Raw genomic sequence first — 17,947 nt, 5'->3', positions numbered from 1 at the left:
GTGCTGCGGCTCCGGCGTCGGCGGCTGCGGCTGCTCCTGCTGCTGCTGCGTTGTTGGTGGCGGTGGCGGCTGCGACGGCGGCGGTGGTGTCGGTGGCAACGGCGGCTGCCGTGGTGGCAACGACGGTGCGTGGGGCACCCACAATGCCTCCTCCTCCTCTTGCCACTCCGACAGGCGTTTTTCCCACGCGGCCTTGGCGGCGGCTGCCTTCCGCTCCACCACCATCCGCTCGAACCGCCGCAGCGTGGCGATCCGTGCCTCCGCGAACTCGCGCACCTCCCGCGGGTCCTTCGACAGCATCGCCTCTCCCAGCCGAATCCGACCGTGGCCCTGTGTCGCCCGCCGCACGCTGCGGTAGGCCATCCTCGCCTTCGCTCTCCGGCCTCCTTCGTCCTCCTCCGAGGATACCACCGGGGTGACGGTCTCACCCCCGTCGTCCTCCTCGCTCTCTGAGGAGAGGGACACGCAATCCACGGGCTCTTCGTGATTCGCCTCCATCGACAGTGTCCTCCTGGACCGGAGATGGGGATCGCGACACCAAAGGTGACGCCAGAAGCTGGAGGTAGGACTCGGAGTCCGCCCTCCATATCGCTCCGGGCTGTTCCCCGGTGCCGGTCACCCTCACCTCCCGGTTGTTCTCCGCGTTGCTGCTCATCTTGTGCCGACTTGATCTTAAAAGAAAGCCTCTAGCTTTTTCCGCCGCGACGAAACCTCGGTTTTCGATTTACTCCTTTCCGCCGTTATTCCGCGGGGCCTGTACCGGTAACGGGATTCTCCTCCGTGCACCTGCCTCCTACGGAATTCGCAATTGTGTGCGTTAGCCGTTAACGGTTTTCCGGCTGTGTACCCTCCCTGTCCCGCTCTCGCGCTCCAACGGGCCTTTTGTGTGTGTGTGTGTGTGAGTGATTAACTGCGACTTCCGACTTCTCGATACCCTGTATCGTCTTCCCCCCTTCTTCGCGAAAGGGTTTTATTGTGGTGTGTCGCTCTCGTTATCCTCTGGCCCGCCGGCGCCCGCGCTTCCCGGCTTCAAATCGCTAATATGAGCCGTTTTTGTCTTCTTCGTTGTGGCGTGTTCCAAAATACAAATCACCGGCGACGTGAATTTCTTTATTTTGAACGGCCCGTCGAACTTCGGTGCCAGTTTTGCCGCGAAGCCCTCAGCTGCTTTTGATAGGTGGTGCTCCTTGGCCCACACAGTTTCGCCCACCTTGGGTTTCCACGGCCTCCTCCGGAGATTATAGTGGCGCGCCTGATCCTGCGCTGCCTTTTCCATGTTCCTCCGCACCAGTTCGAAGATCTCCTTCAGTTTTCCCGCGTTTTCCGCCGGTGTCTGTGGACATCTGCCCGTTCCGGCCGTCTGTTCGTCGAACAACGCATTCGGCAGCCTCGGTTCTCTTCCCTGCGTTATAAATGCCGGCGAGTATCCAGTGGTTTCTGCCACGCTCGTGTTCACCGCCAACTGCAGCTCTGGCCAGTTCTCGTCCCATGTCCTCTGATCGGCCCCCGTGAACTGCGCGATCATCGTCTTCACGGTCCTGTTGGCCCTTTCGGTCGGGTTTTCTTGTGGAGTGTATGGAGCCGTGAGCTGGTGTTTTACACCCAGCTCCTCCAAAAACCTCTTGAATGCCCTGCTCGTGAACTGGACTCCGTTGTCCGTGATCATGACCTTTGGCACTCCGTACCTGGCCACTATCCGCTCTCGCACGGCCTTTCGCAGCGTCTCGGTGGTCGCCCTACGCATCGGAACGATCTCGGTCCACTTGGAGAACCTGTCCACCAGGACCAGCAGCATCGAATTGCCGTGCTTTGACCTTGGCAATGGGCCCACAAAGTCCGCACATACGGTGGCCCACGGTTCTTCCGGCACCTGTGTCAGCATTTTCCCGGCTGCTTGCAGTTGGTTGGGCTTGTATTTCATGCAGCTCTCGCAGTTCCTTACGTATTTCCTGACGTCTCGGTGCATTCCTGGCCAGTGGTACCTGGCTGCCACCCTCGCCATAGTCTTCCGACTTCCCAGGTGTCCCGCCGTCGGCATGTCGTGGTTCTCGGCCATGACGCGCTGTCTCTCCCTGGTTGGTACACACAGCTTCCATGACACCACATCCTCGTGTCCTGCCCGGTGCGGAATGTGCCTATACAATTGGCCGGCCTCTTCCAGGTAGTCCGGGTACTTTTGGGGCTCCTGCTTCATTTTCCTCCGCATCCCATCTATCCACTTGCACTCCTGCTGTTCGTCCGGTTGCCCTTCTTCCGTTATCCTGCGGCTCGTTTCTTGCAGCGGCTGCCTCGATAGGGCGTCCGCGACGATGTTCAGCTGGCCCTTTCTGTACGAAATCTCGAAGTCGTATTGTTGGAGCTCCAATGCCCATCTCGCGATCCTTCCGGACGGACTCTCGATGCTGTTCAGCCACTTCAGGGCCATGTGATCCGTTATCACTTTGAAATAGTAGCCCTCCAGGTATGGTCTTAATTTCCTGACAGCCCACACTATTGCTAAACATTCCTTCTCTGTTGCAGAATAATTTTTCTCCGCTCCGTTCAGCGATCTGCTGGAGTAGGATATCACCCGCTCGCCTTGCTCGGAGTGCTGTGTGAGGATAGCGCCCAGCCCGTAGTCGCTGGCGTCCGTCTGTAGCACGAACGTCCGTGTGAAGTCGGGGCATGCCAGGATCGGGTCGGCGACCAACCTAGTTTTGACGGCCTCGAATGCTTCTTGGTGGGCGTCAGTCCATTCCCATTTTGCTTGTTTCTTTAGGAGTGCGTTCAGTGGTTGTACCAACGTTGCAAAATCCGGTACAAAACGTCTGTACCACGACGCCACTCCTAGATACTGTCGCAGTTCCTTAACGTTTCCCGGGGGCTTTAGCTGAGCTATTGCCGCTACCTTCTCCGGATCCGTTCCGATGCCCTGATCCGTCACCCGGTGGCCCAGGTATTGTAGCTCCTTTCGAAAGAACTTGCACTTATCTGCGTTAACTTTCAGGTTTGCCGCCCTCAGCCTCCGGAACACCTCCTTCAGGTTACGCCTGTGCTCTTGTAGTGTCCGTCCGATCACAATTATGTCGTCCTGGTACGCAAATGCGTGTGGCATCATCTCTGGTCCTATCACCTGGTCCAACGCCCGCTGGAACGTTGCCGATGCGGAGTGCAGTCCGAACGGCATTACTTTCCATTGGAACAGGCCCTTTCCCGGCACCGTAAATGCCGTATATTGCCGACTTGCTGCTGCCAACGGAATCTGCCAGTACCCGTCCTTCAAATCCAGACTGCTTATGTATTTCGCCTCCCTTAGTTGATCCAGAATGTAGTTGATCATTGGCATCGGGTACGCATCCTTCACGGACTTTGCGTTTATTTGGCGGAAATCCACACACAAGCGCCACTGACCCGTCTTCTTTTTCACCATCACTATGGGAGAGCTGTACGGGCTCCTAGACGGCTCGATGCACCCCTTTTGTAGCAACTCGTCGACCTTGGCGTTGATCTCCACCTGCATCTTCGGGTTCTTCGGGTAGTAGCGCTGTTTGACCGGTTGATCGTCTTTCATCGTGATTCTGTGCACCGCCACCGTTGACGTCCCTTGGACTCTTCCCAAATCTGCTAGCTCTGCCTTCAGGAAGCCGTCTATATCTTCCTCCGCAAAGTCGGTCGTCCTTTCCACTACTGCCACTGACAGCTTCTCGCGTGCATTGCTTCGCACCAGCTGTCCCGCCGGTATCGTTGCGCTCAGACCCGCGCATGCTATCCTGGCTCCAACTTTCGTTAGGAAATCCCATCCCAGTACTAGCGCGTCGATGATGTTGTGGAGGATTAGCAGTTGCATTCTTACGGTCCTCTCTCCCAGTCCTACGTCTACTTCGAGCAGCGATGTGACCTCCTCGAACCGTCCATCAGCCATCCGCACCTCTCTTCTCGTGGCTACGACCTCTCCCACTGCCCGCAACCTGTCCGCCAACTCTTCGCTAATAAAGCTTGCTGTGGCTCCGGTGTCCATCGTGGCCTTAACTTCCATTCCGTTTATGAGCACTGTGGCGGACAGTTGTCTTTCTTCCGCCTTCAGCTTGCCCATTAATTTTGAGGGGCAGCACCTTGCGAACCCTGGTTGCCCCTCTGAGGCTGGGGTCGCGTGGCGTTTCCCGATCTTGGGCAGCATTCTGCGGTCTTCCGGCCGATTCGCCCGCACGACCAGCAAAATGTGATCGGTCGGTTCCGACACTCCCGCATCCAGTGCTCCTGGCTTCCGCACCTATGGCAGGCTTGCGCTGGGTTTAGCACAAACCCCCGCCGCGCCGGGTCTGGTCCTCGCCCGTTCGTCTCGTGCCTCGACGGTCCTGTGGGCTCCTCTTGGCACCTTCTGCACACCGTGTGCTGTTCCCCTCTTTGGAAATCCCGCTGGTGGCGGGCTCTTTGGGTCCGCTCTGATTCGAACCGCTCCCTCTGGGAGTCCAGTTCCTCGAATTCGTCGGCCAGGACCATCAGAGCATCCAGGTTTCGGCACTCGTATGGGCGGACAAACATCCGTAGAGCCGGAGTGCTGTTCTCCCTTATCCTCTCCAGGATCTCTTTGTGGGACATCCCCAAGGGCCGCATTAGGGTCTGCATGTCCACCATGTAATCTTTGAAGCATTCGCCATGCCGCTGCTTCCTCTGCCTGACCTGGTCTGCCAACTTCGTCATGAAGCCTCTGGGCAGGAAGAATTCCTGGAAGCTATGGATGAACTCTGCCCATGTCTCCCAGAACCTGTTGTTGGCGATGAACCACTTTAGGGCCCTGCCCTTCAGCAGTTCCGGCATCGCTCGTGGGATCTGGTTGATATCCAGGCCGTACGTCATTGCTGACCACTCCACCTGTTCCAGGAACTCCAATGGCTTGTCGTGGCCGTCGTACCGGAAGCTCCACTCCCGCACCTGTTTCGCCACCTTTGCGTAATCCGGAGGGGCTACCCTTGCGATGTCTCGCCGATCGCGGCTGGGCTCCCGCCTCTCCCTTCTCTCGCGGCTGCTTTCCCGCCGTTCACTCCCGGTTTCCTGCCTTTCGGGTCTGCTCCCGCTGGCCTCCATCATGCTGTGGACATCGAGGCTCCCCACCAGGCCTTCCACACCGGTGACTTTGATCTCCGGGGCCGGTCTTCTTGCGTACTCCCTCTCCAACGCCTCGAGTATGGCGACTGTTTCGGGCTCGTCTGTGGTCTGCTGGATAAATTCGGACAGCGTCCTCCGCATATCCTCGACCAACCCTTCGAGCTTAATGCCTAGGGCGCTTGCTATTGCGGGAAAGTCATCCCTCTTCAGGCTGTATAGCCACGATTTCCCCATCTTCTCCTCTGTTCTTTTTGATCAGGACAATCACGGTTGGGCGCCAGATGTAACGAACTGTTTTTCTTATTTCGGCTCGCTACGAAATGCAACGGCTAGCTCAGAGATTTTGTTTGTTCGTCCCACCAAATTTATGATTTGTGTGATTGCCCGACCAAGAAGAAGACAGATTCTCAGATTTAACCACTTTTATTTATCGTCACTTGTTGACCAGGATTCGGTGATCCTCGTCGCTGGATGCACGTCGTTGCTCCCTCGTCGTCCTTCCGTCGTACGCCTGCGTCGCTGCCGACGGGGATCCGTACCGGATCGCCTGGGGCTTAGGATGTTATGGGGCAGGGTGTATCGTCCACGAGTTAAGCTAGCGCTCCCCTCCGAACCACCGTTGCGACCACTGACTCCACTGTCCCTTTCTGACTACGCTAGGTCCTCGCCGAAGGATAGCCTGCGGGCTCGACCGGGCTTAGGATGTTATGGGGCAGGGTGTATCGTCCACGAGTTAAGCTAGCGCTTCCCTCCGAACCACCGTTGCGACCACTGACTCCAGTGTCCCTTTCTGACCACGCTAGGTCCTTGTGTTCGCTCGTCCTTCGCTGATCTTCACGTGCGGCGATCCACTCTGGATGCCCGCTTGACGCACTTGTGTTCCCGTCGTTTCACTGTCACTCGGTATCGACTCTTCGCGTACTTCTTCGCTTTCCGTATGGCTGTAAGGCTCTCGCGTACTTCTTCTTGACTGTCCCGTATGGCTGTAAGGCTCTCGCGTACTTCTTCTTGACTGTCCCGTATGGCTGTAAGGCTCTCGCGTACTTCTTCTTGACTGTCCGGCTGTAAGGCCCTCGCGTACTTCTTCTTGACTGTCCCGAGCTGCGCCGGCGCCGTCCCTTATATCGGCTGCGGGAATCCCGTTATTTCCCGTTTTGCACACGGCTCGCTCGGGTACAAGGTCCAAACATGTCCCGTTAGTTCACGGTGCGTCCTCTTTGTGCCTGTCCAAAGTCCGCACCGTTACCGTATGACCTCTACGCCCTTGGCGGGTTCGAGTCCAAGGTCCAGCGCGGTACCGTTAATTCACGGTCTCTCCGCTTTGCCGGGGTCCAAGGTCCATTATTTACCGTTCGACCTGACCGCCCTTGGCTCCTCTCGCATTCCAGCCGTCTTCGCTGTTGCTATGCCGATCTCCTACACCCGGATTTGTGGGGAGTTTTAAGACTCCTCACAACTTTATATGGTCGGAAACGCTTCCTTCTGCCTGTTACATACTTTTCAACGAATCTAGTATACCCTTTTACTCTACGAGTAACGGGTATAATTACGAAGTGATCAAAATTGAAATACTTTTTACAAATTCAAATAAACAAATTTTTTAGTAGAAATGGATAGTGAATTCAACATTTACAATTCATTGGACTTAACAAACATGTAAAATTCAAGTAGAGCTTTCCAAAATATTTTGTATCAGAACGTTAGCATGGAGGAGCAAATATTTTCTATATGGTATGGAAAAAATGCAAATAGTGCTAGAGGATGTCGTTAAGAATGGCTTGTCAATCTATTGGGCCAAGTGTAAGTCCTAATAAAGCAAGATAGACTTTCTTGGGTACATCAACATGAACAGCATCTAGAAAACACAAAAGTAGAAAACATTCTAGTCATGGCTAAATCTTTGTGAGATTTATTAAGTCCTTTCACAAGGAAAGAGCATTGTAAGAAAAATATCAAATCCAAAAGGAATCTGACAATGGCCAGTTACATCCCTTTAATGTGTATGAGTCAAATAACAAAGTTTTGTTATGAACTGTATAACTGAGGACAAAAATGCAGCGTTGACAATGTGTAATTGTCCTGGGAACTTGTCACAGATTGTAAAGCGTTTGCTAAGACGTAGAATAAGAAAAAAAAGTTGTTTCCGATTTCTGGGTAGGCCATTTTTTCAGATAGCCTATGACGAAGAAGAACATCCATCCGGTACATAAATTATATCCAAATGTAAACTGAAAATATTCAGAGCTCATGGGCAAGATAATTTTTGGAAAAAGAACTTTCTGGAGAAATTAAATTCCAAAGTTATACCACAAAATAGTAGAAAGTTATCTTAAGTTCTTATTAGTAAATTCAAAATGAGCAACAAAAGGGCGACAAACACACATACGTTCGATGGAGATCAACTAACAGAAGTATAATCTTATCTTTATAATAGTAGATACATATTTGTGAACGTTTAAATGTATCCAACACGCAGTACTGGAGAATACTGCGATCGGCTTAAGTGTCAGCAACAGTACAGCATTTATAAATCGTTGGTGCGAGAATGGAGCTGGCACAGGAACAGGAAAGTTTCTTTGCCCCAATCATTACCGGTATTATGCCAGGGAAATGGTATAAGGGTTCTTTTGGTTCTTTGAAAACATACGCGGTAGCTGCATTCTAGGTTATATTAAGTCTAACTTCTCAAGCATTAAAGCATACTGCACCTCTCTGACTGCAATGCAATCAAAACCTTCAAGCCTTATACTGGGTGTGTTCATCAGTATTTTAAGATCTAAAAGATCTTGTGGCAATTTGACGATCCTCCAATCTATGGAAGTCTAACCGGCAGTCGGAGCCGGATCCTGTACAGCATCGGATTGTGGCCGTTTTACAATTAAGATTTCTTAGGGCAAAGGGTGTCAAGACGCAATACAAGTTATGAAGATCTAAAAAATCTAAAAACTGTCGTTGAAGTCGGCAATAGCGAGATGTTCTTTCGAAAGTAATTTTGGGATTTGAAAAACTAACACCTCATGAAAATTGACTGGCACGGGTAAACGCAAGTTTAATATATGTATATACCTTCACCAACTTAAATCGTTTTATATGCCACAAGTTATTAATGGCATTACTGTAATAAAAAAGCAAATTAGTAATACTTTCCTTTGCGATAACTCTTCCTTTGGCAGACTATTGTTGTATCCCGAAGACACGAGTCGATCAATATTTGTCGCAGAATAATAAGGGTAAAAGCAAGCATGTGTATCCTTTAAAAGTAATTTACTGAAAAAAATATTGAACATTATTTGTAGATGGTAAAAGTTTAAGAGATATGAAAGGATATGTGTCGAAACAAAGACATTAGAATAACAAGGTGTTTAACGCCATACAATTTTTTTGCACTCGAATTTTTTGTGCTGTATACCCGTATGCTCATGCATTGTACATTTTACAAAATGTGCCCTTATTTTTACAAGTTCTTAGATTTCGAATCTATATTATTTTTAATAAATAGCTACCACGTAAAAAGCTACCACAATTTCATAAATGACATTGTTTTTAAATAAAACCGCTAGTATTACTGTTTAGTTTATGTATTGGTTAATTTCAGACACTTGAAATTATTATGTGGACACCGATGCGAACGTTTTTATTGAGAGGCACAATGTGACCAAACTAAGCATTGAATCGCCATATGATTATACTAGCTTAGGATGTAAACAAGTTACAGTTAGAAGTTATGGAAAAGTACTGGGAATGCTCGCGCAGCGGTGTCTCGTTTCCGAACATACCGGCCGCCCTGAACGGTGGTTCAGCACAGAGGCAGCGCAGTGTAATAGGGCGTTTATAAAAGCCGTGGGCAGTCTTCACCGTTACGATTCGGACCCTGTCGTCTAATCCTGCGTGCACTTCAGTGATCCGTCCAAGGATCCATTTAGAGGGTCCTAGAATAGGCTCCTTGAGTATTACCAGTGTGTGGATTTTCATATTGTCGGTTTCCAAATGCCATTTTGTGAAGAGATGTCAGGTATTCCATATGCCACCGTTTCCAGAAACCTTGGACCAAGGCTTGCAGCTGATTCCACCTCTCCAATCGATTGATTTGCATATCCACGACTGGGTTCAGTCAATTCAGTGTACGGAGATTCAGTCAAAAAATTAGCAGGCGTCGGTGGATCCAAAGATTAATTTCCATTTGGGCACAGAGGGCGGGTATTCAGGATTGCTTCTATTTGGTTCAGAACAGTAGAGAGCCCCTCACACGTTAGAGCCTTGGATCCAAGTATCCGTTTCATATGGAGTTTAATTGAGCGAATACCAGCTCTTACATCCCTCCAAAATGGGGAGCAGATGAGGATATAAAGTGCCAAGAAATCCCTTCATTGGCGAAGAATCCTGCCAATTCCTCATTTTTGACTTGTTGATTGGCCAGGCGTCTCATGTCATTCAAGGTTGGCTTGCCTCCATGAAATGTGGTTCCGTTGTCCGCAGACACAACCCAGAGAAGCCGTGTTGCTATTTAGTTCGAGAGAATCAAACTTCCGACCTTTTTTGAGACTTATGAGGACTGGAAACATTTTTCGGACTTGCTTATAGGATCATCAATTGTTCGTTCATTCATGGAAATGGACAGAATTCAACCTAACCAGGCTCTCTTGAACGCTAACGATCCTAGAAAAGTTAGAAGTTATGGAAAAGTACTGGGTGGAATGCGGTGGAATGCTTGCATTGATTTCGCTGACAACCGAACAGACGTGTGAAATATATGTACATATAAGAAGACTGTGATTCTAGAGTTGTGTCCGCACTTCGTGCTTCAAAAAATCGAATTTGCAATAAACAGTTTTATATTTATTTTATAAATATTTGATTTATTATTATTATTTATATTTTTTAAATGTACTTTTTTTAGAAAATCTATGCTTAAAACTACAGTAGTTATAATAATATACTTTGTATATTTTTTAATTATTTAGTATATTTATTAAGTTAAATAAGTAGCATGTAAATGACACATTTTTTTAACTTTTAGTATTTAAAATGCAAATAAGATTTAGTTTAATTATTTTGGTATATTATAATTCTAATATTCTAATGTTTTTAAAAGGCCGCAATTTGGGTGGGCAGAAAAGCCCACGTTTGGTAGCTAATTCGAGCGGCGATTTTAACAATCGAATATTATTTATAATTCTATAATATTATTAATAATTTTATTATAATATTTTTCTTTTTCGTGTCATTATTTTAATTGTCATTGCAAAAATTTTTAAATAATATTTTATTAGATCATATTAAAATGATCAAAACATTAGTCAGGCTGGATTGACTTCTAGCACAAGAACGCACACATACACACAAGGAGACTACACAAGCAACAAAATTATATTTTAAGATTCTTACGCTCTTAACTTTACGCGAACGGAGAGTGAGCAATTTTGGCCTTTGTGCATTTTTCAAATAATAAGCGTCTTTCTGTCGGTTTGTTTGTTCGATATATTAAACAGCTAAAGCTAAAATACCTATAGTTTAACGGAAAAACGGCAAAATAAGGCCAGATTTTGTTCAAAACAATATATTTCGATTTGTATAAAAAAAGAAAGCTAATTAATTCAGAGGCCGAAGTTTAGGAGCTTGGATGAAATAGATATTAGAGATCTAATCGTTTCTCTGGTAATGAATATAAGTAAGCTGACTATTTCTGCTCTATACTTTAAAAACAGTGAAATCTAGCCGTAATAAAGCTCAGGACACGAATAAATAAATGAATAAAGCAGCGATAACAATGTTTGTTGATGTCAACGTTTACTACTGATCCTATATTTACATTCATGTGACATTTACGCAAATACTCTTGACGGCAAACCAACCAACCAACAACCAGTATATTCCGAGATACCCATTATTCAATTTGCCTATGATAGGAGGTTATCAAATGAATACGGCATTCAACATACATACATTACACCCCTTGGTCATAAATCGTTTTGACGCTTTCGATCAACGGCATCCTAGTTAAACATTTCACAAGTTCAAAACTTTCAAGCAACGATCCAACCTGTGCGCCCATTTGTCAGCGCAAAAGCTTTGTCCACCCCTAATGAATTAAATGCAAGATGCATCCTGCATACCCATTCATCAGAACACAATTAAGACCAATCGAACTCTATTGTCATGTTTTTCAGTAGCGATGATTACATGATGTTTTTCATTAGCGATGAACAGTTCCAGGGAACAACAAATCTTTTTCATCAACATTCTTAAAGAAAGAAAAATTCTAAAAAAGCTTCAGTCCGAATCGCGTTATTAAAAAGAATTAAATAATGAATTACTGAAGACCATTGGACTCATATTGGTACCCAAAAAATAAAAATTAGAATGTCAGTATGGCTATTGATTGCAGAGGACTGTCCATAATAAATTTTCCTGTCCGAACATTGACGAAATATTTGACAATTTTTTTTCTACAACATTACATTTTATTAAAAGGTTTCATTAAATTTAAATTGACCAAGTCTTTATTCAAGAACCTGAATTCCTAATACGAGCCCCAAACTATGAAACTTAAAAGCTGGAATAGCTAAGTTTTTTTTCCAGTGACAAAAAATCAACTCTAATGCATTTTCTCTGAAAGCTTATTGAAAGTATGAAACAGGTAGAAGGAAGCGTTCCCAACCCTATAAAGAACATATATTCTTTGTCAGGTCACTAATCGAGTCGATCTGGGCATGCCCGTATGAAGAACGCGATCTCAGGAACTATAAAAACTAGAAAGTTTGGATTAAGTGTAATTTTGGTTTCTCGTCCGCACTAGCTGATAGTCAGGAAACCACTGTTTTATTCTCTACGATGATAAAAAATGTATTATATTTCCAATATCTCCAACAAAAACAACTATATGATTAAAGCGTACCTGTATCTCAAAAAATTAACAAAACAAAAGCAACCAATATAACAGAATCATTATTTTAAAGATCAAAGTTAACATTTTATGTATGTACATAGAAGAAACCGTACCCAATTTAAATGGATTTTTAAGTTTAGCAAAAGCCCATAAAGCTATATTTCTAAAAAATGTATATATAACTTGTTTTCATTCGGTCTCCTTTGTAAATTTTTTAATAAAATTGTTTACCTTGTTTCAAAGTTGTACGTCGGCCTTTTAATGAATAAAAACGCCGGCAAAAAGTCAATAAAGACGCGCTTAACCCAGGGTGCCATTTTATGAGTTTGAGGTGAACGAAAATGAACGTTCAAAACAACAACCGTCACGCAGATACTTAAAAGAAATTTAAAAATATTACGTCACATTTTATTTACAATTTAATTCAATATTACCTGATGGACACAAGTATCATGGCAAATATAAGGTATTTTCCCAGCAACGGAACAACCAATGACGTCGGCGGTATAATTTCAACCACCAAAAGAAAGAACACGTGAAGGCTAATAAGAATAGAAATAGATAGAGTAACCTGAAACACATAATTATATATATATATTTTAATTTTAAAAGGAATATGTTTACACATCTTTAATTACCTTCTCTCCACTATCCGATGGAAGGTAAAATGTCAATACAGTTAAAAAGGATATTCCCATGCACGGTATTATTATATTAACAGTATAAAAAAGCGTCTTCCTTCTCATTGTTATATTAAATGTGATGTCCAAATATGGTTCGTCGCAACAAGTATAAAACTTTTCATTCCTGCAATGTGGTTAATTTGGTTTTTTTTACTATTATTGTGCTTCTTGCTTATTTTAAGCTATGATTACTTTTCTATTTTTTACATTTAATTGTGCAAATGTAAGAACCGAAATGTTATATCAAAAAACTGGTGTATAGCTAATAATAACTTTATGACTAAAATCGGGTCTTGCAGTTGCCAGTAGTTCCTATATTTATTTATTGTTAACATGGCAACTTTAAAGACAAAATTAAGCTCTATAGCACCGCAGCTGTGCAATAACTTCGTTCGTTATTTATACAGAGAAGCTGCTGGAGCATCTAAGCTCGCCTCTCTCGCGATAGTTATCAATCTGGGATCCAAGTGGAGGGTAAATTATTGTGGTTTACTTACAAGTTGTGCGTAAATTGTAACGTTAGTAAAGTTGTAGGAGTATTTTAAAAATGAAACTACCGATTTGTTTTATATCTCTTGCGATTAGTGATTTGTTCGCCGGTGTAGCCAAAAGATTATTGCTTGAGCCATCACCAATGTGTGCCAAATAAAATAATTGTTGCCCGCGACGCGTTTAGTGTTTAATTTAAACATATTCGTGTCGGTCTCGTAATAGACTGATCCTAGTTCCTTATTTTTGCTGCCACCATCAAGAGACCTTCAACGTAAAGGAAAGTGGCTCATAAAAATACCCAAAGGAAACCAGAGATATTTGTGCAAAAACTTGATGTTGGAGCTGCCTTGCCTTGTTACACCTAGCTTTTTATTCTTGGATGCATAGCTGCAATCAAATTATTCAATTTATACTTTCTTTAAATACACATACATAAATTAAACCGCTCTTGGACGCAACATTTATTTATTGAAAATTATTATTTTGTTTTGGCCATTGTAATTTAATTTTAAATAAAAAATTAAAAATATTAGCTAAAAACAAGAGAGAACGCTATAGTCGAGTTCCCCGACTATCTGATACCCGTTACTCAGCCAGTGGAAGTGCGAAGGAGAGTCTTCAACACTGACAGTTTTTGGCGTTTTGTGGGCGTTAGAGTGGGCGTGGCAAACAGTTTTTTTTGGCAAGACGTTTTTTGGCAAGTAGATAGAAATTTACAAGACCAATACAAAAATGAAAAATATCAAAACATTTTTCAAAAGTGTGAGCGTGGCAGCTTTGGGCGGTTTGTGGGCGTTAGAGTGGGCGTGGCAACATAAATCGACAAATTTGCGCTGCGTCTATGTCTCTGGAGTCTGTGTGCTTAATCTCAACTTTCTAGCTTTAGTAGTTCCTGAGATCTCAGCGTTCATACGGACAGACAGACGGACAGACGGACGGACATGGCCAGATCGGCTATTGATCCTGATCAAGAATATATATAATTTATATGGTCGAAAACGCTACATTCTGCCTTTTACATACTTTTCAACGAATCTAGTATACCCTTTTACTCTACGAGTAATGAGTATAATGAGCCAAGAAACGAAAAATAAATCTGTTCTGGAAGTGCTGAAAACCGAGCTACATTCGCCGATTAATCGACGGGATACACCAGGGAGCTATTGTGAATTTAGAGGAAGCATTTAAATGTCGATTACAAAATTTAAATGCTTCAATTAATAAGGAAAATCTGTTACAAAACATAGATTGTGTCGTTGAATTTGGAGACGAGTTGGAAGAACTTTGTATAGTGACTAAAAATAATGTCTCTGGTATCTGCCTTAAAGACCCCCAGCGTCATTGGCATTGTCAAAATTTAGTGGAGATAATTCAGAGTTAAAAAATTGTATCACACTTTTCGAAACTTTAATTGATAAGGACGCCAGCATTCCAGTTATCGAAAAATTTAACCACTTTGAATTTGGGCAGCCGTTTAAGTCTGATCCAAATGGGTTTGGCAACTCCTTCGAGGTTGCAAAATTTATGTCGCCTACAGACACTCCACATTATGTGTTTCCCAATCAATGCATGTTAAGGCCCTAGAGTACGTTGACAAAGTTGCTCGTCGGGTTCAATGCTTCCTGAAAACATCGTCTCAGGTGGCCACAATTCAAGAAGAGTTGTACTCCACGCTGCTGCGCTTCCGGCTGCACACGTATGCCATGATCGCCTACTAATAGTGTGGAGGAAAGAATCCATCTGAATCCTTGAGATTATACACGCTTAACACCGTTACATATTGTACTGGACCAGGCCCATATATAGCTATTCGGTGTTTCAAAAGGTTGAGGGGATTTTCATTCCCTAGAGCTGCCGAAGTAATTGGATTTGATTTTTACGTCGGTGACATGTTAACTGGTGCTGCATGCATAAAGGAGCTAAAGACAATTAAGTCTGAAGTGTTTCAGGTTCTTCAAGCAGCAGGTTTTCTAACTCACCTAAGGGCACAGCATCCTAATGAACGTTAAGTTAAGTCGATACCAATCTCGGATTCAGAAACGTTGGCTTAGTAAGTTAGATTGGGATGAAACGATTCCGATACATTTGGAAACAGCTTGGAATGTGCTAAAAGGCACTCTGTCTCAACTGGATGAGATATCTATTTCTCAGTTCGTGTATATCGACCCGATGTCACCGTACAGTTGCCTCTGCCGACGCATCCATGATAGCTTATAGAGCTTGCGTTCCCAAGGCTTGAGTTATGTGCCGCTCACCTTCTCGCAGATCTCTGTCATAGAATCAAACCCTTACTAAAAGTCTCTATCGAACAAATTGTTTATTGGTGGGATTCTGAAGTTATTCTTCACCGGAATCGATCTCAACCATCTTCGTTGTCGACATTCGTTCGAACAGGGTAGCGGAGATTCAAAAATGGTGAAAAGAAGCTACATGGCGGCATGTTTCCACAAAGCAGAACCGAGCAGATATCTTTTCTAGAGGTTGTGACGCCGACGAAATTGCGCAGTCAATCTGGTTCACTGGACCACTATTTCTGATGGAAAGAGGAAAAGAGGGAAACTGGCCCAAGAATGCCCAATTCGAGCTGGACGATAGTCTTGCGTCAGGAAGCAAGGAAGACTGCAGTCGGACAGTTCGGTGGTGTTGTGGGCTGCTTTAAATGCCAGCCTCGACTGATTCACAAATTAAATTAACCTGCAGATAGACTCTATGTACTCCGCCCATGGATTTCTTTGGCCCGGTCTATTAATCTCGACTTGGAGATTGTATCAGATCTAAGTACTAATTATTTTTATTGGCTTTTCAAAGGTTTATTGGTCGACGAAGATGTCCGCAGACGGTTCATTGGGACAACACGAAGAACATCGTCGGAGCGAGTCGCCACTACGAGGCTCTTCGCTAGCGGATCGAGGAGCAGGCGCGGACTTTGGGAGACATTTGTTAAAGCTGTGAGCAGTGGGCAGCGCGCTCCTCAACGCGGAAGAGCTGGAATCAGTCCTCATCGGGATCGAGGCCGTGATGAACTCGCGTTGTCTCGGAGCTCTCAGCCAGGTCCCAAACGATGGAGAGGCACTCACTCATGGAAACAGGCTTGAAACCGTCAAGTGCAGACGCAACCTTTTCGTCGCCTCTGGAAATATGTTTTTTTTTGCAACCAAAGTTATTGGTTATCGGTAATTAACTAATTAAAAATTTCAAAGTGAAAACTGGAAGGAAAATGATCTCGGGAAAAAGCTATAATACTGAAGTAATTAACAACAGCGCAACCTGCTATATTTGCAGCAAGTCTATTAAAAAGAGCGGTAACACATCAAACCTTTTGTCGCACTTGAAAAATACGCATTAAGATGCCTATTTAAAGTGTGTAAAAGTAAGTGTAAGTAATTGCATTAGAAGTTGCAACATTTTTAGCTTGAGAGCGCCATTTTTGTGTGACTGATTTACATTTGAATATACAAGTTATTATTCGAGATATAAATATTTAAAAAATAAAAACAAGTGTTTAATCCAGAGATAGTTTGGTTTTATTGAAGACAGGATTAGGACTGAAATTTTTACCGTAAATAAATCCAAAGCTAGCTGTGGGTAGTTGGCATCGGCGTTGGCAGAACATTGACGACATGGCAGAACGAATCTTAGAATCGCTCGTTTTAATTGGATTAACCCAGCATCCAGATTATTGCAGACTATTCAGATTTTGGTTATTGAGAAGACCGCCGCGGTAGATGTTTAAAAATTCGTTTTTATTCTGCAATACTTGTTGCACAATTCTTACATAGTCTAGAAGTGCAATTTCACAATTTATAACAAGAGAGAAGGGCTATAGTCGAGTTCCCCGACTATCTGATACCCGTAACCAAAGACATTAGAATAATAATTATTATAATGTCTTTGCCGTAACTCAGCTAGTGAAAGTGCAAAGAAAAATTTCAACACTGACCGTTTTTGGTGGTTTGTGGCCGTGGGCGTACTCGTAGAGTAAAAGGATGTACTATATTGGTTGAAAAATATGTTACAGGCAGAAGGACCATATAAAGTATGTCGTATATTTATTATACACGTTACTCGTAGAGCTCCTTAGCTTGCACTCTGAACGTCGGAGTACGTTACTCGTAGAGTAAGAGGGTATACTAGACTTATTGAAAAGTATATAACAGGCAGAAGGAAGCGTTTCCGACCATATAAAGTATATATATTCTTGATCAGGATCAATAGCAGAGTCGATCTGGCCATGCCCACTCTAACGCCCACAAACCGCCCAAAACTGCCACGCCCACAATTTTGAAAAATAATTTGATATTTTTTTCTTTTTGTATTGGTTTTGTAAATTTCTATCGATTTGCCACAAAACTTTTTGCCACGCCCACTCTAACGCCCACAAGCCGCCCAAAGCTGACACGCCCACACTTTTGAAATATGCTTTGATATTTTTTCATTTTGCCAAAAAACTTTTTGCCACGCCCATAAACCGCCAAAAACTGTCAGTGTTGAAGACTCTCCTTCGCACTTCCACTAGCTGAGTAACGGGTATCAGATAGTCGGGAAACTCGACTATAGCGTTCTCTCTTGTTTTAATTTTTAATATAACGACTATTTCTGTGACTGTGTGTTTGCTTATTTTGCTTTGTATATTATTTGAATACACATTGTCTACCTCTTGGGAGCGTGGCCAAGAACAATTTAAGTTTCTGGGTCGCTGGTGGAACTAAGAAGGAGAGAGAGCTATAGATATATATATATAAGTTAACACAGGCCACAACGAGCCACAAATCATATTGGTAATGATCATCCTCGTAAGCAG

The 17,947-nt window shown here is 44.3% G+C and overlaps 1 protein-coding gene across 1 annotated transcript in view; it reads right to left on the bottom strand.

The window, feature by feature from the left end:
* Nucleotides 1-14,851, bottom strand: part of LOC120447845 (acetylcholine receptor subunit alpha-like) — a 60,938-nt gene extending 46,087 nt beyond the window's left edge. The window contains exons 1-4 of the mRNA XM_044005969.1: nucleotides 14,814-14,851; nucleotides 12,610-12,778; nucleotides 12,406-12,542; nucleotides 12,203-12,346 (exon numbers count right to left, since the gene is read on the bottom strand). Of these exons, the coding sequence (XP_043861904.1) occupies nucleotides 12,203-12,346; nucleotides 12,406-12,542; nucleotides 12,610-12,778; nucleotides 14,814-14,851 (488 nt within the window). The remainder of the gene's footprint in view (nucleotides 1-12,202; nucleotides 12,347-12,405; nucleotides 12,543-12,609; nucleotides 12,779-14,813) is intronic.
* Nucleotides 14,852-17,947: the final 3,096 nt, after the last annotated feature.

The sequence above is a fragment of the Drosophila santomea genome, chromosome 3L (assembly GCF_016746245.2).
Source record: "Drosophila santomea strain STO CAGO 1482 chromosome 3L, Prin_Dsan_1.1, whole genome shotgun sequence".
In the NCBI taxonomy this organism is placed as follows: Eukaryota; Metazoa; Arthropoda; class Insecta; order Diptera; family Drosophilidae; genus Drosophila; species Drosophila santomea.
Note: the sequence above shows the minus strand (reverse complement) of the source record. Positions and strands in the feature narration are given on the sequence as shown.